The 27,259-nt window shown below is 37.6% G+C and overlaps 1 protein-coding gene across 1 annotated transcript in view; it reads left to right on the top strand.

Moving 5' to 3' along the window:
* LOC121380400 (sodium- and chloride-dependent glycine transporter 1-like) overlaps positions 1–27,259 on the top strand; it is a 63,342-nt gene that overhangs the window by 26,263 nt on the left and 9,820 nt on the right. The window contains exons 2-11 of the mRNA XM_041509195.1: positions 3,963–4,073; positions 14,790–15,129; positions 16,271–16,414; positions 20,041–20,200; positions 21,290–21,422; positions 22,428–22,562; positions 23,372–23,475; positions 24,351–24,475; positions 25,110–25,222; positions 25,553–25,681. Coding sequence (XP_041365129.1) covers positions 3,963–4,073; positions 14,790–15,129; positions 16,271–16,414; positions 20,041–20,200; positions 21,290–21,422; positions 22,428–22,562; positions 23,372–23,475; positions 24,351–24,475; positions 25,110–25,222; positions 25,553–25,681 — 1,494 coding nt within the window. The remainder of the gene's footprint in view (positions 1–3,962; positions 4,074–14,789; positions 15,130–16,270; positions 16,415–20,040; positions 20,201–21,289; positions 21,423–22,427; positions 22,563–23,371; positions 23,476–24,350; positions 24,476–25,109; positions 25,223–25,552; positions 25,682–27,259) is intronic.

Raw genomic sequence — 27,259 nt, 5'->3', positions numbered from 1 at the left:
TGCCCGATATTCTCAGTAATCTTGGCTGTTAACAGTTACGATTATTTCACATTTTAATGCAAATGTTAACACCATCATAAATACAAATGTCTTACAAAAGCATTTATGTGTGTTATCCACAAAAGACAATGTTGAGAATCTCATTTTCTCTTTGTTTATAACCGTTCTCGTTATCTATTAAATGGTGTTATTTCACCTCTTGATAGAATGTAGGCTACTTGTACACAGGTGTGACTATTATAATAAGACACTGACGTAACAGTCGCAATATGCTGGCAGTCGATATACATTGTATAATTATATTTACAGTTATGTTGAGTGAATGTTTCATGCATCATAATAAGAAATAAAACATGTTTATATTACTGATGCTGTAATTACAATGCATCTTATTTTAGTTTTTCCTGTGCTGAAAATTGGGAAGTGGGGGGGGGGGGGGGCAACCCCTGCAATTAAGAAAATGTCTGTGGCAAAAAAACATGCCATTAAAAAAAAAAAACCTGAATATATATATTCCATAGCAAAATCTGTGCCGTGGAGAACTAAAAACACCACAGCATTGCTGATTGCCACGGCAACTGCAGGGGTTGGGGGGGGGGGGGGTGATTGCAAACACAGATCTTATCATTTAAGGGCAGCTATCACCCGCTCCCCATCACTCCCCTGAGACTAGTCCAAGGAGAGTAAATTTTAGCTAACCGTAGCATGTGAATTTGTATGGTAATATTTTAAATGGCTTCCCATTAGCTAAAGTTAGGGGAGCAATTAAGTTTTATACTGATGATGCAGTTTAGAAAATAAAAGATAGAGTAAAAATGTACAAATTTGCAAATATACAAATATGCACCAGGAATGGAAACAGTACGTGTGTATACATATACATGTCAGTGGAATTGTCAATTGAGGTGTCAATATTAACGGGGCTAGCTCAGGGTGAGCAGAAAAAGTTAACAAATTACAATGTACATGTATCTCGGTGGCGTCGTGGTTAGGCCATCGGTCTACAGGCTGGTAGGTACTGGGTTCGAATCCCAGTCGAGGCATGGGATTTTTAATCCAGACCTATACAGACTCCAAACCCTGAGTGAGTGCTCCGCAAGGCTCAGTGGGTAGGTGTAAACCACTTGCACTGACCAATGATCCATAACTGGTTCAACAAAGGCCTTGGTTTGTGCTATCCTGCCTGTGGGAAGCGCAAATAAAAGATCCCTTGCTGCCTATTGTAAAAGAGTAGCCTATGTGGCGACAGCGGGTTTCCTCTAAAAAACATATGTTTGATGTCCAATGATAAGATAACAAATCAATGTGCTCTAATGACATCGTTAAATAAAGCAAAGTTTACTTTTACTTTACTATTAAATTTTATGAGGACAGAAACCTATAGTTATTTTCCAATAAAATAATCATGTTGTTACATGAAATTATTTTACCAAATTAAAATAAAATGTATCCGTTGTTTTTATAATTTGCAGTAGGAGATTGGCAAAGGTAGACATGGTCGTTCAAGTTTGTGTAGTGCACATGTATGTTCTGTTATAACATTTAAATGTTGTATTTCCAATACCCTACCAGGGTTTCGGCCACAGGGCGCCATACCCCAATTTTTTTTCCAGATTTTATTTTTAAAGTTAACTTTTGGACAAAATGAATTACTCTTATCATTACTGTTTGATTTTCTTTTAAACCCTAATCCTAAACTTAACCCATTGTCTTTCTGGGGGAGGCCCCACCCCTCTCTCGTATACCGTTGACTATGGTTGCATTCAATTCCATAGCGCCGTACCTCCCAAACACTGCCTTCCAAACAAAGTATATAACATGTTGAATGTCAAATGCATGTTGAATGCAGATAATTTACACAGTGTCAAAAATCCAGTTGCTGAATAATTGTCGTGGTGTAAAGTGTAATAGCTGTTGCATATTATGTAACATTCATTGTGTCTAGAATTGCGGGCTCTAGGTACATGTATCTCCATCATCAGTTACGTCTTGCAGTCAGCCTGCAACCATGTTTCTTCTTTCAGTTACCATGCAGGGTTTCATTTCAGTAATAACCATGTACATTCATTCATCACATTTCATTTAGCTTGCATCTTTTGAGATTTTTCTTAAATACCTCTTATGCCAAAATGGCTGCCTGTTTTGGGGTGTGTCTTAAAGATTCTTTGTTTTCTTTCTTTTTTCTTTTTCTCTCCTGTATGTGTATGTTTGTGCAGAACTCGAACTTTAAAAAAACCCCAAAACAAATGTAGGCAAAATGCTCACATAAAGCAATTTAGTAGCTGCCTACGGCAATTTTAACTGTTGCAACAAATAAGTGTAACTTGAAAAGCAATAAAAAGCAAAAATTATCTCTTGACCATCGGCAACAGTTTTTTTATTCAGTGACAAAAAAAAGAAGAAAAGCCAGTGGTATAGCCACTAGCCAATTGATGTTAGTTCATAATTTATCTGCGGCAGTAGCCATTGGTGCCATCGTTAAGTTCGAGGCCTGTGTGTGTGGTATGCTGATTTGCTGGTAAATTACAAGAGCATGTTTAAAAAATCTTCGTGTTTTTTTTTTAGGTGGTTGGGCTTGTGTTTTTATGTTGGTTGCTTTTTAGTGTGTTAGTACTATGTCCTTCAAAAGTGGCTGTCAGAAGTTGTATAATTTGATTTGATTTAAATAAGATAATTAATTAAGATAATTAAAAAAAATCTCACGCCCCCTCCCCCCCCCCCCCCCCCAAAAAAAAAAAGGTGAAAAAACATTGATTTCAAGATTATGGTATAACATGGATGAAATAAATATTTGTTACAAACTCTGTATTTTATTAGTTTCAATTTGCCCATGAAGTGACGACAGCGGGTTTCCTTCCTCAATATCTGTGTGGTCCTTAACCATATGTCAGACGCCATATAACCGTAAATGAAATGTGTTGAGTGCGTCGTTAAAATAAAACATTTCCTTCTTGTTTAAATTTGTATCATAAGTCTTTAATTGAAATCTCATTACAAAAGTTTATGGGTGAATTTCTTAAGAAATTTTTTGGAATTGAATGAAAACAATTTGTATATAATAAATTTAATCATTTTAAAAAGTTTCCATTGTCTTTTGTGTCGTTCAAAAAGATATGGACTTTTACTTAACTTAAAAATATTACTTGATTAATAAATTAGTAACTACGAATAATCTTGGTTATTAACTCTAAAATAGCCTTTTTGTTTATGTTGAGTTAGGGCATAAATAGAGAACTGGCCTGATATGCCGGGTTGTAAACATCCTCCCCGTGCCAGCCAGTGCCCTACGACTGGTATATCAAAGGACGTGGCATGTGCTATCCTGTCTGTGGGAAAACACCTGTAAAAGATCCCTTGCTTCTAATAAAAAATATTTACAAATGTAGATTTCCTTTGAGTAGTTGTCATATGTTTGACATCTAATAACTGATGATTAATTTAAAGGGACATACCCTAGTTTCAGCCCATGGAAATGCACACTAAGTTTAGTTTTATCTACAAACCTGTAACACATTTGGATAAAGTTACAACTGAGTGAAACATGAGTCTGTGACTTTGAAATGGTGAAATACCCTCTAAAAATAGATTAAACCTCGACTCCATAACTGTTACCACTCAAACGCATATGCGTTTTTAAAAATATGAGAAATTTATTTTGTGATGCTAAAAACACCAGGATCACCAAAAATACTTTGAATGTACGGAAATGAATAAGATAAACAATAAAAATCTAAATAAAGTATGATTTCAGTTATCAATAATGGCCTTAATAGTCAAAAATATGCCTTTAGTGATTAAAAACTAGGGTATGTCACTTTAAGCAATATCCTCTTGTGGTATGATCATGAAATGCATACATGTAGTTAAATTGGCTGTGCTAACACATTATCTAGACCTATTGTTGATTTTGTTGGTGCTTCTTGGGTGTGTTTGTGTATGTGTTGCTTTTCCCTGTTTTTCAGAGAGGCACCGAGAAGTACCAGGGCAACGCTCAGCCCAGTGATAAACCGGGGAAGTGGGGCGTGGCATGGTACAAGCAGCAGGAATACCCCGAAAACAACCTAGAGCAAGAGGTTACTTCCCCTTTTTTGTTTGGCTTTTTGTATAATTTTGCTTTAATTTTTTATTTTTTATTTTTTGTTTTGTTGTACCAGCTTGTGTCTCACCATCCTTCATTGTTCATTGAAATCATTCATTAGGGGATGTATTTACATTAAGTCATGGAAGAAGGGGAGGTGGGAGGTTTGTTAAGAGGAGGTGGGAATTTTGTTAAGAGGAGGTGGGAGGGTTGTTAAGGAGGGTTGTTAAGAGGAGGTGGGAGGATTTCTAGAGGTGGAAGGTTTATTAAGAGGTCTTTAAAACAGAAAGAAAAGAGAAGAAATAAAGAAAGAAAGAACGAACGAATGAAAGCCCACCTCTGTTGAGATAACAGACTCCATCATATGCGGTCATGTGGAATAGAGGTGGTGGACATTTCTACCCGGGACTAGGCTTGCCAAGTTTTTGTTGTCGAAATTTCCACCACTGAGGGTGTACTTTTTCTATTCCACATGACCGCATATCCAGTCTTTTTCTCTCATCAGTTCGGTAAATAAACAATTATTTTACACGAACAGCCAAAGATAGCTGAAAAGTAACTTCTTTATTTGACCATGTTATCATAAATAAACTACACTATTACATTTGTCACTACAAATTAACAAGATGGTGAAGGCTTTATTAAAACAAAATATCAATCTAAAACGGTTGTTTGAAAGAAAAAAGAAAGAAATGTTTTATTTAACAATGCACTCAACACATTTTATTTACGGAATTTATATTGAGAGAGGAAACCGGCTGTTGCCACTTCATGGGCTACTCTTTTCGATTAGCAGCAAGGGATCTTTTATATGCACCATCCCATAGACAGGATAGCAAATACCACGGCCTTTGATATACCACTTGTGGCGCACTGGCTGGAACGAGAAATAGCCCAATGGGCCCACCAACTGCAGGACACAATATTTCACGCGAACCGCCATTCTGTTCGCATGTCGGTTATGCAAAATTAAATTTACGCGAACTGCAAATTGGTTACGTCGTGACCTGTAGACGTTCAGAAATTAAAACTTGCAGACTTCACGATTACAGTAAGTTTATTCATGCAGACATACTACTAGTATTCCGACAAATGTTTTAGACTGATTTTTAGATACTTGATGTGCAGCAAACCAGTAGCCAACGGTATATTGCAACGGTTGTAACTTGTGGCCGAAGACTCAGTATAGAGTCGAGCCAAAAGTTTTAAAGAAATGTGCACGGATCGCTAAGGCGCCTAAATTATCTGCTGCTATTCTGTCTCTAAAGGAATATATGTAGACATAATATTGGATTGCCTATAATTTCAGAAAGGTTGAAAATGGTTTTAACATATAAAAAAAATGCAAAAATGTCACAAAAGCTGAAAAATACTAACATCGCATAATGAGCTTTAAATAAGACATTTGGAACATCACTGTAGTATAGAAGTACCAGTGATAAAATGAAAGTAGCATGGCCACCGCAAAATATCGGTGTCAAATTGTGGTCTTTCTTTTTATGTTATTATAAGATTTATGTTTATTAATCTAATCATGCACCAATGAGTAGCCTGTTTTATAGTTCAGAGGAACTGGACATTTGTTGCTTGGGTTTTGGGTGGGTTTTTTAAAAAAAAATTCCAGTCTGCTGTATACTAAATTTTATATATCAGTGACAAATGGTAGCCTTTATTTGTTATTTATAAAAGAAAATTATTAGTCTAATCATGGGCATTTTTCCTCCAAATGTATTTTGTTTCAGTACTGGGCTGATATTTAGTCATTTTACAATAGCGTTACCTTCCGCAAGCTGCACAGAGGTTATAGAATACGGTGGCCCGATGTCTGAGGACAGTGGGTTTTAGATTCGGGCAACTTAAAATTACTTTTTGCGATCCCGATGGCAAATGGTGAATAATAATAATAAATCTACAACGCTACGATCTTACGAAAACAAAAGAAACATCTACAAGTCACTTCTTTCGATTTGCAAGCATTAAAGAAACTGTTTTATAATACGTTTTCTTTTGTATTTTGTTTTAACTTTATGCTTGAGCTAAAAGTTATGTATTTAAAATATAATTTCAACGTAACTTTGAGGTAACCGATCAGGTAATCCACAGGTTATGCAAATATAATTCACGTAACTGAACAATTGGTTACCTAGGTAAAAACCACGTGAACCGACTTCCGGTTACCTAAGATTTTGAAATATTGCCCCCTGCGACTGGGATCGATCCCACACCGACCCTGAATTGAGCGAGCGCTGTACCAGTGGGCTACGTCCCGCCCCGCCCCTGTTGTTTGATGATCACAGATCACAAACTTGCTTTAATATGACGTCATATATTACCAACGATGTAATACTCCCCATGTTAATAATGTCATAACCTATACAAGATAGATTTATTCTGAATGGGCTGACATGGAATGGGTCTGTCTTGCATAGCTAGGGAGGGGAGAAAACTGGTGGTGGTAACCGAGTCTGATAAAACTTTTGCAATTTTGGAATTCTTTTTTTTATTTTATTTTATATTTAAAATGTTTTATTGCTGCAATAATAAAAATAGTATTATTTACCCATTTGTTTGGATTATGTTACTGTATAATAATTGATTCTGGATACTGGTTTTTAGTTCAAATGCCCTATATTAAAACTATCAGCTTGGCCTGGTTTGTGTTTCCTATTTCAAGAGCGACAATATGGATGGATAATGGGGAGTTTAGAAAAAAGTTTGTTTTGTTTAACGACATCACTGGAGCACATTGATTTATTAATCATCGGCTGTTGGGTGTCAAACATTGGGTAATTTTGACTGGTAGTCATCAGAGGAAACCCACTACATTTTTCCTAATCAGGTCAGGTCAGAATGCTGTTGTAGTGCACACCTGTCCTGGGCACAGCCAGTCTCGGCCGGCTCTTCCATCCAGGACAGGAGAGCACATACCACGGCCTTTGTCCAGTTGTGGTGCACTGCTTGGAACGAGGGGAGTTTATAAAGGAACAACCCCAAAAATGACAGTGAAATCCGCTGTACTTGTGAGAAGAATAAAACGAACACTTCCAATAGATGCCGGTAACTAGTTGCTTTCTTTGTACTCTCTGAGCCAAACAAATGCATTGATGTTGTAACTAAAAATGGTTTCCTCCCACCCATCCACATTTTAACGAGCATCTAGGAATTCATCAGTTTATTTGCAATTCAGCTTAGTGTGTAGGTGAAGAGAATTATTGATTTAAAAAAACCCAGAGCAGAAAACAAAAGCACAAACAAATGAAACAAAAAGACCTAGGCAAACCATTAAAATAAATGTTGCTATGGGGAGATTCTTGTGTTCTGGTTTGATTGAGTTAGATTGCTACAGGCATTTAAAAGTGCGTTCTGAGTACCCTATCACCTCTTATATATACAGGCATTTAAAAGTGCGTTCTGAGTACCCTATCACCTCTTATATATACAGGCATTTAAAAGTGCGTTCTGAGTACTCTATCACCTCTTATATACTCTTCAAAAAAAGAAACGCAAAAGGGTACAAATGGGTTATAACTCCGATTTTATGTTTCCTACTGGTTCATGCTTTGTGAATATAAGGTCATTGCATGTCCCAAACACATTCCCACGGTTACATTCGATAAAACGCAGCTACTGTACAATAAAGTTCCAAAATGTGAATATTCGCAAAAACGCAGCCACGTGCAAACCATGTCACCACTGCACGTGCGTTGTCTGCACGTGCAACATGAACACCGACAGTATAAAAGTGCAGGGTGTTCGCTTGCCTGGCCTCTGTATCTGGCCGACAGTTGACAATCCAGGACATGCCACGTCTCAGTGAACCGCAGAGAAACAATGCCATCGGCCGACTAGACGCAGGCGAATCCAGAACGGCCGTTGCCAGGGCATTCCATGTGTCCCCAAGCACCATCTCCAGACTGTGGGACCGTTACCAGCAACATGGATCAACACGTGACCTCCCTAGATCCGGTCGACCACGGGTCACTACCCCCGGGCAGGACCGCTACATCCGGGTACGCCACCTTCGGGAACGATTGACTACTGCCACCTCCACAGCCGCAGCAATACCAGGTTTGCGCAGGATATCCGACCAGACCGTACGGAACCGCCTACGTGAGGTAGGAATTCGTGCCAGACGTCCAGTTCGAGGTGTCATCTTAACACCACAACACCGTCGACTCCGACTGCAGTGGTGCCAGATTCATCGACAATGGCCTCAACTGCGATGGAGACAGGTGTGGTTCAGTGACGAGTCCCGATTTCTGCTCCGACGTCATGATGGAAGATGTTGCGTGTATAGGCGTCGTGGTGAACGTTATGCGGCAAACTGCGTGCAGGAAGTAGACAGATTCGGCGGGGGTAGTGTCATGGTGTGGGCAGCCATCTCACACACTGGCAGAACTGACCTGGTTCACATGCAGGGCAACCTGAATGCACAGGGCTACATTGACCAGATCCTCCGGCCACACATCATTCCAGTTATGGCCAACGCCAACGCAGTGTTCCAACATGACAACGCCAGGCCTCACACAGCACGTCTCACAACGGCTTTCCTACAGAACAACAACATTAATGTCCTTCCTTGGCCATCGATATCACCGGATTTGAACCCAATTGAGCATCTATGGGACGAGTTGGACCGACGCCTCCGACAGCGACAACCACAGCCCCAGACCCTGCCCGAGCTGGCAGCAGCCTTGCAGGCCGAGTGGGCCACCATCCCCCGGGATGTCATCCGTACTCTGGTTGCTTCAATGGGCAGGCGGTGCCAGGCAGTTGTCAACACACGCGGAGGCCACACCCGGTATTGACTCCAGATGACCTTGACCTTGGTGTGTCCTATCACTTACTCACAATGGACTAGAGTGAATTGTGAACAATCCTGCAACATTTGGTAATTATCGGACTCACCATTCAATAATTAAATCAATTCTCCAAATGTTACGACAATGTGGTTTTGCGTTTCTTCTTTTGAAGAGTATATATACACAGGCATTTAAAAGTGCGTTCTGAGTACCCTATCACCTCTTATATATACAGGCATTTAAAAGTGCGTTCTGAGTACCCTATCACCTCTTATATATACAGGCATTTAAAAGTGCATTCTGAGTACCCTATCACCTCTTATATATACAGGCATTTAAAAGTGCATTCTGAGTACTCTATCACCTCTTATATATACGGGCATTTAAAAGTGCGTTCTGAGTATCCTATCACACCTATAGCACTGGTTTATTCACCAAGAGAGATGTTTTGCCCGTAAAATTTCAGTGATCAGTTTGGGCATACTCGTTAATGGTTTAAGATTTATTTTTTTAAACTGGCAACCCGAAAAAAGTTTACTTTTGTGTGTGTGTGTGTGTGTGTGTGTGTGTGTGTGTGTGTGTGTGTGTGTGTGTGTGTGTGTGTGTGTGTGTGTGTGTGTGTGTGTGTGTGTGTGAGTAGGACTAGGAGTAATCCCTCTGCCCAATCGTACAACCATGGTTTTAAAAATATTTTTTGTCCACCCCTATTTTCTCCCCCTCCCCACAAATGGAACATATCTATAAAATAATCTTCAATCGATATGCTAAGTGGTAAAGTGCTCAATTGATGTGCATTCAGTCTGGGATTGATCCCTATCTGTGGGCCCATTGGGCTGTCTCTCGTGCCAGCCAGTGATGCACGACAAGGCTGTGGTATGTTGTATGAGATGGTGCATATAAAAGAACCCTTGCTATTAATGAAATTTTTTATTTTTCTATTAATATTTTGTTTTGAGTTTTTTTTTACTCTGCACTTACTTACATACATGTGTATATATGAGCATGTAGTGATGATGTATTGAAATTCCTAACATTCAGACTCTCACTCGTGCACACATCGGTGATGTAAATAGCTCTGTACAGTGTTTGGAAAACCATCTTGTCTGGTATATATACATTGGCAGTGACACGAGATCCTGAGCATTGTGGTGTTTCTGACATTTACCAGGCCTACCATTTATTTATAACATCTTCGTTGTCGTACACACACTCTCCAGATTACACTCTCTCAAGATCACGGTGCGATGCTTGCAGTCATTTGTTGAACATTGCAAACAGATATATGCCAACAGATATAACCCGAAACTAAATGATATCTAATTGAATTAATCGGTATCCTTCATTTCGTCTACACAAATCTCCAGTTGGTCTACACAAATCTCCAATTGCGTTTTATTTTATTTGATTACTTTTCTTGTATACGATGACAGGGCTTGAAATAGAAAGAAAATATTTGCCTGCTGTTATTATTATTATTTTTTTTTAAAACCAGTAGGCCAAAAGAAATATTGTCTGCTAGAAAACAAAAAGGTCTGTTGGAAATAAAAACAGCACAGGGTTGTGGGAGGCCCCAGGGTTTGGAATGGTGTGTGGGAAAATGACCTCTGAGATATATTTTGAGAGCATTATGGAATTAAAATGATACAAAATCTCGGGTTAAATAGCAGATGACCTGCGATTTCTGGGTGGGTTTAGCAGATGAATTTCTGTTTTTGCTCCTAGGTCTAACAAAATGGCCAGCTTTTTGCAGGTTGCTATTTTGAGCTGTGCATTCCACAGTCTTTGAGGGGAGGGACGTATCCCAGTGGTAAAGTGCTCGCTGCTAATCGAAAAGAGTAGCCCATGAAGTGGCGACAGCGGGTTTCCTCTCTGTGTGGTCCGTAACCATATGTCTGATGCCATATAACAGTAAATAAAATGTGTTGAGTGCGTCGTTAAATAAAATATTTATTTTTCCACAGTCTTTGATGTACCAATTGTTTTGCAATGATTAGAATGTGAAAGAAACCTGAATCAGTAGACGGCGATCGTCCTCGAGGACCAGGCAATTACAACAAATGGATGTAATTAACATGTACATGTATTTAAATTTTTTCTTAAATGCAGAAATACTCAAAACTTACACTGATGCAAACTCAGCACCTGCCAGTTTTGAATCCAATTATTTAACTACTGTGTCAATGTTGCTTTTATCAAGGATGTTCTAGATACTTAAAAGGGGTGGGGGGGATGTGACGTAGCCCAGTGGTAAAGTGCTTGCTTGATGCCCGGTCAGTGTGTGATTGATCCCCGTCGGTGGGCCCATTGGGTTATATTTCTCATTCCAGCCAGTGCACCACGACTGGTATATCAAGGGCCGTGGTATGTGCTGTCCTGTCTGTGGGAAAGTGCATATAAAAGATCCTTTGATGATTACGAGTCAGAATTACCCAATTTTTTACATCCAATAGCCGATAATGGATTAATCAATGTGCTCTAGTGGTGTTGTTAAACAGAACAAACTTTAAAAAGAAATCTACTTAAATACACTATCCTGAGGTGGTACACATTTTAAATGATGATCAGCAAATAAATGTTTTTGACATTATTAAAATTACGATTTACTTACACAGATTTTCTTACTTAGATTTTCTTGTTCAGAATGTGATTATCTCTATAACCAATGCATTTTTAGACATTGTAATTTTATGTAGCATCTCAATATTGATTTTTGTCTAGTGTAATTTTGTAACGGTGTATGGATTTATTATCTCGTTCAACAGCCAAACAAACTTTGATTTAAATTAGCCAAAGGTCATTTCCAAATGTATTTATCGGTTTACCGTAATAATTTATATGTAAAACATGTTAACTTGAGGTAAGATGGTGTTCTAAAAACAAACAGAACCACTACACAGGACGAGTTTTTATTATGTTGCTGGAGAAGGTCAGGATGAAAACTCGATCAGTCTCTTAAAACTTGATGAATAGCCTAACTCTATTAAACACGGTCTGTCGGCATCGTGATCACTGGATGACATCGTAAACCCATTATGTGTCCGATACTGTCTGGGAGCTCTCCTGTCATGGAGATATATGTACCATCTCGGTGGACCACAACACTTTAGCCATGTCAAAATGTCACACACTCGGCCATTACATTGTTAGGTGTTTTCATTAATTTAATTCTTTGTTGATATGAAAATTACCTAATTTATACTGGTGATGGTTTTGAGTGGGGAAGTTGTGAACCTAGTAATGCGTCTGTGAAGTTGTGAACCTGGTAATGCGTCTGTGAAGTTGTGAACCTAGTAATGTGTCTTGTCAGGTTGTGAACCTGGTAATACGTCTGTCAAGTTGTGAACCTGGTAATACATCTGTCAAGTTGTGAACCTGGTAATGCGTCTGTCAAGTTGTGAACCTAGTAATGCGTCTGTCAGGTTGTGAACCTAGTAATGTGTCCGTCAGGTTGTGAACCTAGTAATGTGAACCTGGTAATGTATCTGTCAGGTTGTGAACCTAGTAATGTGTGTGTCAGGTTGTGAACCTAGTAAAGTGTCTGTCAGGTTATGAACCTAGTAGTGTCTCTGTCAGGTTGTGAACCTGGTAATGTGTCTGTCAGGTTGTGAACCTAGTAATGTGTCTGTGAAGTTGTGAACCTGGTAATGTGTCTGTCAAATTGTGAACCTGGTAATGTGTCCGTCAGGTTGTGAACCTAGTAATGTGTCTGTGAAGTTGTGAACCTAGTAATGTGTCTGTCAGGTTGTGTTGGAATTAATTAAATCTAGCCTTAGTATACTTTCAAATAATGAATATGTTGAATGAATGTATTTCTCAGAAGACATCTTGGTGGTTATCAGCATCATATTCAGCATGGATTTGCACCATATCAAGATTACTTTAATCTGGTTGTATTGATATGCTGAATATCGCTGTTGATGACCATTGCCATGATCTTCTGAGTTGGTAATTAGCTTTTGTATTTATGTTCTCCCTGGAGGTGAGTACAGAATGTTTTTCTTTTATATTGATTATTGAATTTCAGTCCTTATTTTTGTCAAAAAAAAAATTCCTAAAAATAGCCCTTATTTTTTAAGAATTTTGCCCTAAAAAAAGCCCTTATTTTTCACAAAATCTTGCTTGAAAGCCTGTAATCCAGATACCGACTCCAAACCCTGAGTGAGTGCTCCACAAGGCTCAATGGGTAGGTGTAAACCACTTGCACCGACCAGTGATCCATAACTGATTCAACAAAGGCCATGGTTTTTGCTACCCTGCCTGTGGGAAGCGCAAATAAAAGATCCCTTGCTGCTAATTGGAAAGAGTAGCCCATGAAGTGGCGACAGAGGGTTTCCTCTCAAAATCTGTGTGGTCCTTAACCATATGTCTGATGCCATATAACCGTAAATAAAATGTGTTGAGTGCGTCGTTAAATAAAACATTTCTTTCTTTTTTTTCTTTAGTCTTTATGTTTGACTGCAGGTGAATATAAAAACAAATATTTAGTTTTTTTTCTTTCTTTTTTTTTTTTTCTTTTTCTTGTCTTTTCTTTTCTTTCCTCTGCCCTTTGGCATTAATTACCTGCTAACCTTGTGATGCAAGTGGTGTATCTCGTGTCTTTAGATGATATCGCGCAGTAGGTTTGGGAATACCATTCGAGCAGTGAACCAGTGACGCAAATAGACTGGTAGCATCCAAGTGATTGTGGACCAGTCTATTTTGGTTTCTTGATAACGTCTGATGTATTTTCCTGCTTGTTTAAGAAAAGGGGGAAAAAACCTACAAAAAAAAACATATTTTATTTTTGTCGGTACTCTGGTACTGGTGTATGTGTAGGTTACCAGTAGGAATGTGTTTACAAGTCATCTGTTGTTATTTTAAAAAACCCACCAAAGATATTACGTAAATGATTTGTTTTGGTTGATCCAAAATTAGTTTGGTATATTTTATATATTAGTATCTAGATGGGTGTAACATAATATAATAATGGAATGAATGAATGAATGTTTAACGACACCCCAGCACTAAAAAATATATGGGCTATTGGGTGTCAAACTATGGTAATGGTAAAAGTTAATATAATAATGGATTTTATCTAATAATGGATTTTATCACCCAATTAGTCAAAAATAAGGTTATCAAATGATACTGTAAATAAATCATAATATTGCGCCAGTATAGGTACACACTTAAATGCATATTTTGTGTTAATGCATCTAGACCTCATCATCTTAGGTGAGCTATCACTCACTCTCACCTGCCATCACTCCCCAAAGACTACTTCAAGGAGAGTAAGTTTTAGCTCCCCTAAGCATGTAAATTTATATGGTATATTATTAATATGTAGGGCTTCAGATTGCATCAAAGTTGAGGCGATAAACATGCTCCAAATACATATGCCCAAATAACGACGCCCAAATTGTGTACAGACATGCTGACCTCAAAATATTTCACCTCAAGACTGCTGAAATGTTAACTTTAATTACATTAAATTAAAATAACTTTAAATACGTTTTTGAATATTGACAGTTCTCCAGCAGCCGTTAATGACGGTACTGAACTAAAACGACCTTTCCATGCTCAGAAAAGACAAAAGTCCCCATGGTGCCCAAATTAGTAAGATCAAAATCCCTTATATGGTAATATTTAAAATTTTAATCACTCCTCTCCAGGCCTCTGGGAATTGAACATTTGCGTAAACCATTTATGGATATGTAACTGATGTCATAAATTCAGTGCGCAGATGAAAAGTGGGTTATGGAAACTATACTTACGTGAGTAACACATGAACGAAACTATCGCTCTCGCAATTTTCAGAAGCCTGCTCTCAATGTGTTTTTTCAAGTTGAAATCTGCTATATCTTCTAGTGTTACTTTAAAAAAACAAAATTCATATCTAATTTGTTTTTCTCTCTCTCTCTCGTTTCCAGAATCCCAATGAACAACTGGTCCAGGATGTTTCCAGTACCGCGGTGCTCACCCCACTGGACGATGACCTGGTTGGAAACATCGAGGACCCCGGCGACCGGGGCAACTGGACGGGACGGTTTGACTTTCTCATGTCCCTCCTCGGCTACTCCGTCGGGCTGGGCAACGTGTGGCGCTTCCCCTACCTGTGCTACAAAAACGGCGGCGGGGCCTTTCTCTTTCCCTTCATTATCATGTTGTTTCTCATTGGAATGCCCATGATGTTCATGGAACTCGCGTTTGGACAGTTTGCCGCACTGGGTCCCGCGGCGATATTCGAACGGATATGTCCGTTGTTTTACGGTGAGTGGATTTTTAATTTTATTTTTTGTTTGTTTGTTTCTTCGAGACTACATGACTGGTATATCAAAGGCCTTTTTTTTTTGGTTTCATCGAGGCTACATGACTTGGTATGTCAAAGGCCGGTATGTGCTGTCCTGTCTGTGGGATGGTGCATATAGAAAGATCTCTTGCTACTAATGGAAAAAATGTAGCGGGTTTCCTCTCTGAGAGGGGCGGGATTTAGCTCTGTCGGTTGAGTGCTTGCTTGAGGTGCTTGCGTTGCGGGATCGAACCACCTCGGTGGATCCATTCAGCTGATTGGGTTTTTCTTCGTTCCAACCAATGCACCACAACTGGACAAAGGTTGTGGTATGTGCTTTCCTATCTGTGGGAAAGTGCATACAAAAGATCCCTTGCTGCAAAATGTACGTTGTTTTCTCTGATGACTATGAATCAAAATTACCAAATGTTTGACACCCAATAACTGATTATTAATTAATCAATGTGCTCCAATGGTGTCGTTAAACAAAAACTTTCATATTTTTTTCCTCTTTTAGACTATGTCCAAATGACCATATGTTTGACATCCTATAGCTGATGATTAATAAATCTGTGCTCTAGTGGTGTCGTTAAACAAAACAAACTTTCCTCGAGGCTAGGCTGATATTTGAAAGTTGAGGTGTAGTATTTTTTCTTCGAAGCCGTCTTAGCACTATGATATAGTAAAACCATTGTAGGCTATGATGTCACTATGACACACGCCATAGCTTACGATGATTTTATGATATTGTAGTGCTAAGATAGCTTTCAAAATAAGAGCCCTGTTTGAAGTAGTGTTTATTTGTGAGAGAGACCGATAAACAGACAGACTGGTATTTTTTTTATTTTTATAAAAAACAGACACTGGCACATGTATGTAACATATACAATATTATCTGTGTGAAAGTACTTAAAATACTTGAATTTGTAATGGAAAACATTTAACCTAGATCTATCTGTATGTGTTTGGCAGTGTTTTGTTGGAGTTTTTTTTTCTTTCCCTTTTTTCTTTCTTTTACGCATTTACTTACAGTATGCTGAATTTGTCATTAAGTAATAAAGTCATTAGTTTTAGAGTGAATTCTCAGTTTTTTCATGGACTCCTGTTGTCTTTTTGTTTCAGGTCTTGGGTACGGTATGATCGCGGTATCGGCTCTCGTATCGCTCTACTATACGGTGATCATTGCCTGGGCCATCCTCTACATGTTCACATCCTTCACCTCAGAGCTTCCATGGCAACGCTGCCACAAACCCTGGGCAACGAAAAGTAAGCAGTTCTCGTGCTAGGCTCAGACTACCAGCTGTCACGACAGAGTTGACCAACTCGACAGTTGCGTTGTACTTTCCCCCACTCAACTTACGACCGGTGCACTCAGATTAACAGTCTGTCTTAGAAATTGTATATGACAAGAATCGAGTTGGCAAGAGCGCTTAGACTAGCAACTGGATGGTTTTAGAAGTTGTGAGATTGTCGAGTTGGCAAACTCATTTGTGATAGTTGGTAGTCTTACAATAGCAATACACTGTTTTTGATGATTATTAGAATTTTAATTTTTATAGTTGAGCATCGTTTACACTTTTGTGTGCTAGTGGGTCGTTAAATATTCGTTTATCCATTCCCTTGAGCTTTTAATGTTTTGTCATGTTTTAAAAGTCATTGACCCGAGATCTCAGAGTATATCAGAGCTTTCACAGATGTGCAAACCATCTGGTTTGGACATAATTTATTGATGCATGTTATTGGATAACTGAAAAGACACAAGCAAAACGTGTTGCATAAAAGATCGCAGTGATACACAAGCATCTACAAGATCACTATCTTGATCATCAGACCATGACATTTACAACTGAAGGTTTTGGAAATGAAGAAGCACATTGCACACAGCCCCAGCACAAAATAAGATGTCGACCTGGTAGTGTGTAGTGGCACTGTTCTGAACAGTAAAAGTTTGTGTCAGTTGTGGGCCCAGGCGTGCTTGTTGAAGTCTAGAATGGGTATCACTGGGATAACTGAGGTGCACACTGAATACTTTCAGTCCAGAAACGTTCGAATACACAGCTTTCGATCCTGCAATTATCTGACCTTCCATGGTGATCTTTTTGCCAGTGTTTCTGCCAGAAAGAAATTTTTGGATATGGCGCTATGGTGGGGGGGAGGTCCCCCAGAAAGAAAATGGATTAAGTATAGGGTTAGGGTTAAGAAAATCAAACCGTAATGATAAGAGTAATTAATTTTGTCAAAAGGTTAACTTAAAAAAATAATCTGCAAAATGTTTTGGGTATGGCGCCATACCCGTTTTACCCTCTGGCAGAAACCCTGCTGTGATGTTATCTGACCTTCCATGCTGATGTTTTTTTTCAATAAATTTCTAAAGTAGCAAAATATTCGGACTTAAGAGAATTTTTTTCTTTTCTTCTTTGATCTTCCTTTGTTCATTTGTTAACATGTCATTCTCTGTGGGAAAAACACTGTTTTGGAAAGTTAAATTTATAAAACATTTTCAGATGCTGATTTTCAACATGACCACCATTTTTCATGCTCTATCAATGAATGTGTGAAGTATCACCGTTGTGTTATATCTGGTGTAGTGAAAGCTAATCTGGTTCTAGCCTTCTTATCTTGAAGTGATCAGTTTACCATTATGTGTATTTCTGGCGTTGGTGCCCATGTCATATTTTTCTCTTCTGGAGTCGAGACATGACGTTTGGTTGAATTATTGAAGTTATCCCCTCGACAGAATTGACCATAAATAACAAAACAATCGGCACGAATGGTTAAAAATATCCTCTTCACGTATGTTATCAGAAAACTAAAGAAAAGAAAAGAAAAAGGGGAACAATTCTTCTTTTTTCATTTATAAATCTTGTGTGAATTAGCTCAACATTGGTAAAGCCGCACGCTCGATATGATGTCGGTCTGGGATCGATCCCCATCAGTGGGCCCATTGGGCTATTTCTCGCTCCAGCCAGTACACCACGACTGGTACATCAAAGACTGGTATGTGCTATCCTGTCTTTGAGATGGTGCATATAAAAGATCCCTTGCTACTAATAGAAAAACGTAGCAGGTTTCCTCTCATCAAAATTACGAAATGTTTGACATCGTAGCCAACAGTTAATAAATCATTGTGCTCTAGTGGTGTCGGTAAACAAAACAAACTATAACTTTTTTCACTGCCACTTTGATATAGTCTGTTACACAATAAAATGTTTGTTGTATGGCTGGGGATTAGGCGAGAACCCCACTTGCAAGTCATTCTTTTATGGCAGGCTTTGCTTCAAAATCTTTTAGGGGTTTTGTTCCATGTGTGGTTATTGTGACTGTTACTGGACCGCCTCTACCCCAAAACGCTTCTCTGGGATGTTTTTAACTGTTAGTAGATGCGAAAAGTCTCTCACAAATAACCGCGGCAGGACTCAAAGCAAACATGAATTCTGTTTCTCTTCACAGGAGTTACAAATATTCATATCACATTGAATTTTACTTCTTTAATTTTTCTCCTTTTTTTGTTTTGTTATTTTGGTAAATATGTCAGAGTGAAGAACCTACTTCACAATTTTAAGGATATGAATTTAATATATAGTGAGCATATGAATGAATAAAAAAGCATTTCATGATATTAAAAACACCAGGATGACCAGAAATACTTCGGATGTACGTAAATGGATATTCCTAGCAATAAAATGCAAGTAATGTCAAATTTCCATTATCAAAAAATGGCTCAGATATTACAAAAATTATTTAAGTCTTTAAAAATGAGGATCTGGCGCTATAAATTAATAAACAAAGGATATTGTAATTTTTAGCTGACTTGTGTAGTCGGGCAAGTAACAGTTTACTTGTTGTACACCAAAACCAGGGTTTCTGCCAGAGGGTACGAAGGGTACAATTATATACCCTCAAATCTTGGAATTGATTTTTAGAAATTCAAGATTATAGTAAGACAACTGCTGTTTAAAATTTGACAAAGTACATGAAATACAGTGTCCAGTTTCAAAAGATTTGAAATTTGACAAGTACATGAAATACAGTGTCCAGTTTCAAAAGATTTGAAATTTGACAAAGTACATGAAATACAGTGTCCAGTTTCAAAAGATTTGAAATTTGACAAAGTACATGAAATACAGTGTCCAGTTTCAAAAGATTTGAAATTTGACAAAGTACATGAAATACAGTGTCCAGTTTTAAAAGATTTGAAATTTGTAATCACCTAGATGGGGCACTTATTATTATTACGTACCCTTAAATTATTTGCTCATTCACTGATTCCTTAAATTATTTTGTGGCAGAAAACCAGCAAACTACTTGTCCTGAACGAAAAAGTCTTTCTGTAGAGCTCTGGACTAAAAATGAAATTTAAGTTTTATTGTGTTGTTTAATTTTCTTTACGTAGATCCATAGACCAAAAATTAAATATAAGTTTTATTGTTCTGTTTGAATTTTCTATACATAAGAGTCTTGGACCAAAAATTAATCGTAATTAAGTTTTCTTGTTCTCTTTAATTCTCTTTATGTAGAGCACTGGACTAAAAATGAAATTTAAGTTTTATTGTGGTGTTTAATTTTCTGTATGTAGAGCACTGGACTAAAAACGAAATTTAAGTTTGAATTTTCTTTACGTAGAGCCCTGGGCCCATATTTTCGAAGCAATCTTAGCCTACAAAATCGTAAAATCATCGTAAGTTATGACATCACTATGGCGTGTGATGTAGTGACGTCACACTCTACGATGGTTGTACGATTTCGTAGCGCCAAGATAGCTTCAAAATATGAGCCCAGGACCAAAAATTAAATTTAAGTTTTCTTGTTGTTTTGTTCTGTTTAATTCTCTTGATGTAGAGCCCCTGGACTAAAAATGAAATTTAAGTTTCCTTGTTCTGTTTGAATTTCAGACTGTTACTCCTACCAAGATGCCGATGAGTGTCAGAGTGTGAACGGGTCGTTCTACTTCAAGACGGTGTGCTATAATGCCTCGATGGTCGTGGAAAATAACATGACGGCCATCACCCACAGCCAGGTGGATCGCCACGCTCCAGCTCAGGACTTCTTCGAGTAAGTCAAACAATTCGGTGCCAGTGTTTTTGCCAGTATATGGGGTATGGCACTATGGAATTGAATGCAACCACAGTCAACAATGGGTATGGGGGGGGGGGGGGGGGGGGGGTGTCCTCCCCCAGAAAGAAAATGGGTTAAGTTTAGTGTTAGGGTTCAGAAAATCATGCAGTAATTAATGATAAGAGTAGTTAATTTTATCAAAAGGTTAACTTAAAATACACAGAATCTGTAAACAAAAATTGGGTATGGCGCAATACCCGTTTTACCTTCTGGCAGAAACCCTGGGTGCACAATGTTGAGATAAAAAATTAAAGTACTATAAGTATTACCTAGTTTGGCATATATATATATATATATATATATATATATATATATATATATATATAGTGAACCCAACACCATTGATGTATTAATGATTGATGTCAAACATTTGGTAATTTTTTAATTAAGTCTTAGACGAAACCTGCTACATTTTTAGTCCCCTACTGGTCCAACCGTCCTTCTGTCTGTGAATCTGTCTGTCTATCCATCTATCCCATGTATAATTTTTCAGACGTTTTTTTTCACAATGCCTCAAGATATTGATCTGAAATTTTGTGTATAATTTTACCATGCACTGTTACAGATAAAAGTTTGACTTTCATGGGAATTTACCCATTTTTGACAGAGTTATGGTTCTTGAACTTAGGAGACATGAAAATATGTTTTCCCGGACATTTTTTGTATGTAATAACTGAATATCTATATTAGATGAAGTTTTTAATATAGCTTATCATGTACTGTTACAGATGAAGTTTAACTTTCATGGCAATTTACCTATTTTTGACAGGGTTTACGGCCCTTGAACTTTCGAGATATGAAGAAAACAATTTGCTCTGTAGGGGACATGTATTGCTTTAGCAGTACTCTCAGAATGCTTGTTCTATTAGCAGCAAGGAATCTTTTATATGCACTTTACCACAGACGAAAGCACATTATACAGTGCTTGGGAGTGGAAAAAACAACAATTGGTCGACCAAGCAGTAATGTTACATGTATGACATACAGTATATGTTGATTACATGACTTCACTTTGACTTGTTACAGACGACACATCCTAACGATAACGGAAGGGATCCATGAGATTGGCACAGTGAAATGGCAAATTGCACTCTGTCTTCTGTTTGCGTGGTCGCTCACGTTCTTGGCTCTTAGCCGAGGCGTCAAGTCTGTCGGAAAGGTGAAGTTTTTTTGCAATATATATATATATATATAAAAAAAAAATTTTTGTTTAACAACACCAGTAGAGAACATTGATTTTATTTAGTGAAACATTTGGTAATTTTTGACCTATAGTCTTAGAGAGGTAACCGACTACATTTTTTGTAATGCAGCAAGGGATCGTTTATATGCATTTTACACCGACAGAAAAGCACATACCACGGTCTTTGTCCAGTTGTAGACGACTGGTTAAAACAAACAAAAAACCCATTCAGCTGAATGGATCCACCGAGGTGGCTTGATCCTGAGACACAAGCACCTCATGCGAGTACTCAACCGACTGAGCTAAATCCCGCCCCTTGCAATATACAAAGATTAATTACAGGTCAAAACTGGACATTTTTATTACAGATATTTGAATTAATTAATCCAAGATTGAGAATTCAACATGTGCGTAAACTATTTATGGAAAACACAAAACATTCAGGTAACCCATTTTGTTTTTATGGAAACCATCATGACCATGAAAATGGTGTCCTAAATTAAATGCATGGACGAAAAATGTGTCACGCAAAACTACATTGCACGAGTGATACAACAAATGAAATAATCGTGCTCGTAATTGTCAGGTCAGGTCATAGGGCTTTACATGCACATTCAGAACAAGCTGTTGTAGTGCACGCCTGTCCTGGGCACAACAGCCGGCCTCAGCCAGCTTCTCTGTCCAGGACAGGAAAAGTGTCGTAATTGTCAGAGGCCTACTATTTATATACCCATTATGGATAGTTTGTGTCGGCTTTTGTGGATTTTTATTTAGAATATTTTATCTAAGTACCAATAAAATGGATAGACTTTCTATTAATTAACAGCCTATTGCCTTACATTTTCTGTCTGTAAATAATAAAATCTGTTGATGTGCATTTATTAACATTCTGTTATCATTACTAGCCTATACATTAAAAGGATGTAAATCATTAGTGTAGATAGTTGATATCTCTAAACGGTTACTTGTCTTATTTTCCAGGTTGTGTACTTTACAGCTTTATTTCCATACTTTGTATTAACCATTCTCTTCTTCCGTGGAGTCACGCTACCTGGGGCGATCAATGGAATTATTTTTTACGTGACACCAGATTTTAAAAAGCTTGCCACTGCCCAGGTAACATTTTTTTATATATTTTAATTTTAACCTAGTATGGCCTGTTTTAAATGTTTACATTTAGTCTGTTTATTGTCTGAGACAGTCAATGGAATTATATATTATGTGACGCCATATTGGAAAAAGCTTGCCACTGCCCGGGTAAGATTGTTAATGTGTTAATCATTACCTAAGTAAGGTTTGTTTTCAATATTTACGTTGAGTTTTGTTTTCTGCCTGGGGCTTTCAATGGAATTATCTGTTAAGTGACACCAGGTTCCATGCTTATAAAAAGTTTAGAATTTAGACTTAAAACTCATTAGAGTCTGAGACTTTTAACGCCATGGAATGAATGAATGAATGAATGTTTAACGACACCCCAGCACGAAAAATACATCGGCTATTGGGTGTCAACCTATGGTAATGCAAATAAATAAAGTGATGATCAACATCAATATAAAAATTCAAGACAAACAAAAACAGTGTAAAGAACTGTGCAAAAACACAAATATCACAGAATTTTATGGATACTGAATTTTACTCAAAACTTCAATTTTGTGCTGTATTGGCCATTCTCAAAGAGAATGTTACACCCCTGCACCACGGTGAGGTTACAGCACACGCAGGGGTTTAACGCCATGGCAACGATACACAAATTGTATATGTATAATATCATTAGATTATCTCTAGACTCTAGTTTTATAAGCAGGTAAGTTACTTTGTATTTTATTATTAAGCTAATGACATCCATTTTAATGTCTTCTGTTTTTGTGTATCGGATTAAAATACAAAATTGAGATTTGATCTCACTTTTGTTTTGTTTACTTCAGACATGGGTTGACGCAGCAGTGCAAATTTTCTTTGCTCTAAGTCCAGCTTGGGGCGGCTTGATAACGCTGTCCAGTTATAACAAGTTTCACAACAACTGTTTCAAGTAAGTAATCATGAGGTGTTTGGTACAGAGTCAGCTATGCAAAGGCAAATGGTTTTTCAGATTTTTAATTGTCTGAACAGTGTTTCCGGTTTTTCTGCTGTTTGTCAAAAACATTTCATATTCTGTCCAAAACCTGCGATCTGGTTTTGGTTGATGCTTTTCATGCATTCTGAATGGGGGTGGGGGTGGAAGCTGCCATTTATTTTTTACCATTCTGCAACCCTAATCCTAGCACCAATCTAAGTATCCAACCACCAATATTAAAATTTCTGGTTGGGGGGGGGGGGGGGGGGGGGGGGTCGTAACCCACTTCCATCTCAGCCTTGTCAAGCTGAAATAACAAACTGACCAATAGCAAGGCAGAAAATTTGGCAAAAAAAGTTTTTGTTGTTCGTCTGTCGGTTATGCAAAACCAATATCAACACAAATGATGGATTGTTTGTGTAAAAGCTGTAATGGTTTGTGAGAAAATGTTTATTAAAACATTTATCATTAAAATTGGTTGAATATTAACAAAAAAATTCTTCCTCAAAAGAAGTCAACAAAGATTTTGACACGGGGTTCATTTTCATGGGTCAGTTGGGTTAGGACAAACAAACATAAAAAAAAATTCTGCCTGGTAGCTTTTAAGTTAGTCTTAGCACACAAAAAGTATATTTCCGTATTTATGATAGGAGAAAAGCTAAGAAAATCGCTTATCTTAGATTCTTGTTTGAATGTTGTTGCCCATTTTATGGCTCAGTAAAGTTAGATTGATTTTTTTATCAGTGTTCGGAATGGTTTATTAACACATTTGATATTATAAAGATTTGCCAAGGATTTGAGAAACATTTAATGGTGGTTGTATTAATATTTATGTTTTTGTTGTTTTTCAGGGACTCATTAATTGTGTCTATTGGAAACATATGCACGAGTATATTTGCTGGATTCGTTATCTTTTCTATAGTCGGGTATTTGGCCTATGAACTGGACATGCCAGTGGACAAGGTGGTAGAGCAAGGTGGGTCGATTATATACTCTTAAAAAAAGTAGGGGAACCTGAAATATTAATGTTAATATCAACTATTACATACGTTTTGACCACAGACACCCTATTAAACAACGTTCTGGTCTGTTTATGAACATACAGAAACACATTCCATAGTTTGCACGTGCATCACGCAGTTGCTCCGTACACGTGTGTAGGGTGTCATTCTCGATTTTAACAATTTCCAGGAAGGTCCATTAATCACTGTGGAACATTATTTCTGTGTACATGCCTGATTTAATCACAGTTTTAGGACACTAGATCGGACTAATATTGTGAGGTGTTTTTGTTCTGTTAATATGTACTTCACAACATGTAAATGTAAAAAAAAAAATTGATAGCTGCAAACCCACTGTGTAATGAAAATAATGCGTGCTTATAAATTTGCAAATTGAGGTGAGATGTGAATGATGCAAATTGTATATGCATGCATTCCCCCACCTCAGTTTACAGTATACATTCTAAAATCATGTATGTAATGTAGGGGTGAGGGTAGGGCATTGATTAATGTTATTTGTTCCACTTGTGTATTCTGCATAGTGACGTTTCTGTAAATGGCAGTGTGTTAATGTAATATTATATTTTTCTTTGTTTTTTTATTCGACAGGTCCCGGATTGGCGTTCATCGTGTTTCCAGACGTGGTGACGAGACTCCCCATACCACCTATTTGGTCTTTCCTCTTCTTCTTCATGCTCATCACACTGGGCATGGGCAGTGAGGTGTGTTCTCATTTTAAAATTCTTAACATTCAGAGGTTTAAAACGATGGGACACATAAAATCTTTAAAAAAAGCTTCAGAATTTGGTAGACAGATTCAATCTTCAGTGTGTTTAAAGTCTTTATAAAATGTGGGGGGGGGGGAACTGTTTTTCGGAAGGGACAGGAATGGTATTTATTGTTTTCTGTATTTCTGTAAAATAGATACAGACTTTAATAAGATCACAACACTGCATTATATACACGTTTAAACCCTTTGGCACAGATCTTTGTTTGGTGTATTTAATATTGCTAGGGACTATAATGTTTGTGTGGGTTTTTTTCCTCTTCAGTTTGCATTGCTGGAGACCGTGATGACCGCCATCCAGGATACTTACCCACCTTTCCGACAGAAAAAGACGTGGGTTGTACTTGTCGTCAGCATTCTCGGGTTTTTTGGCGGTCTCGTTATCTGTACTGAGGTAAATATAGTGTTGCTGTTTTTCCCTATAGTTAACCGCCTCAGTGTATTGTGGTAATGGCTGTGATTGGAGCCATAGTTTTACCTCCTTTCTTGTTCAGTGCTCGAAACTTGCCAAATAATATGGTGGCCCAAAAACTAATAATGGGTGTTGGCAAATTAAGGTAAGTGAACCATGAACCACGAGTAAGATTTTAATGTGAAATAAATCTATGCAATACAAATATTAATAGTGACTCATATGTTATAGCTCTAAAGAAGATCGCCCAAGTAATATTATTTGGATAATTAACACCCATAATTAATTCTGTAACATTTTCATATCAAAATAAATTGGAGTAATGACAAAATGCAGACAGCAGATTTTGGTGGCTGCTGTTGCTGCCGCTACCATTGCCTATTTTTTTATGCTTACAGCTATAAACCACCCAGCATTCACTAGAAATAGCCACCTACTTTTCTCAATCAACCTCTTGTTTTCAAAGATTAGTAACACCCTGAAAATGGATATAAAATACAGACTGAAAGAGATCAAATAAAATTAAAAAGATAGGTTATATGTACTTCTAAACTTGTAAAATAAGATTTGATAGTTATCAGTGTGCGATTTTGGTTAAAAACATTTAAGTGTCATAAGGACTCACTGTTTGCAAATCTCGAGAGCCCGCCACCAACCCGGCGAGCCCTGCCGCGCGTCTCCATGTAGGACAGAAGATACACTAAATGTTTTGCTTACAACCGTGTATTTTGACAATGTCTTTTCGAAGAATCAATGTAATTTGTACAAATAAGTTGCTCATATGCTAGCTAAGCTAGAGAGTCCTACATGATTTTTGCAAGCCTTGGTCTCCCGGACTCTCCTCAAATTCACACACTGGTTATGATCAAACTGCATCCGCACTGACATGTACAGACATATTTTATGGATGTAAACAATTTGAGATTGTTATTATCGGTGAGGACAAAACTTGTGTTGACAGCTGCAAACCATGAAAACAAATATTTACAAAAAATGCATCGATCTGCTGTTCTTCTGTTAAACATTCATACTAAAAAATGCATCGATGTGCTGTTCTTCTGTTAAACATTCATACTAAAAAATACATCGATCTGCTGTTCTTCTGTTAAACATTCATACTAAAAAATACATCGATCTGCTGTTCTTCTGTTAAACATTCATACTAAAAAATGCATCGATCTGCTGTTCTTCTGTTAAACATTCATACTAAAAAATGCATCGATCTGCTGTTCTTCTGTTAAACATTCATACTAAAAAATGCATCGATCTGCTGTTCTTCTGTTAAACATTCATACTAAAAAATGCATCGATCTGCTGTTCTTCTGTTAAACATTCATACTAAAAAATACATCGATCTGCTGTTCTTCTGTTAAACATTCATACTAAAAAATGCATCGATCTGCTGTTCTTCTGTTAAACATTCATACTAAAAAATGCATCGATCTGCTGTTCTTCTGTTAAACATTCATACTAAAAAATACATCGATCTGCTGTTCTTCTGTTAAACATTCATACTAAAAAATACATCGATCTGCTGTTCTTCTGTTAAACATTCATACT

The sequence above is a fragment of the Gigantopelta aegis genome, chromosome 9 (assembly GCF_016097555.1).
Source record: "Gigantopelta aegis isolate Gae_Host chromosome 9, Gae_host_genome, whole genome shotgun sequence".
Taxonomy (NCBI): Eukaryota; Metazoa; Mollusca; class Gastropoda; order Neomphalida; family Peltospiridae; genus Gigantopelta; species Gigantopelta aegis.
This window is presented reverse-complemented; position numbering and strand designations above follow the sequence as displayed.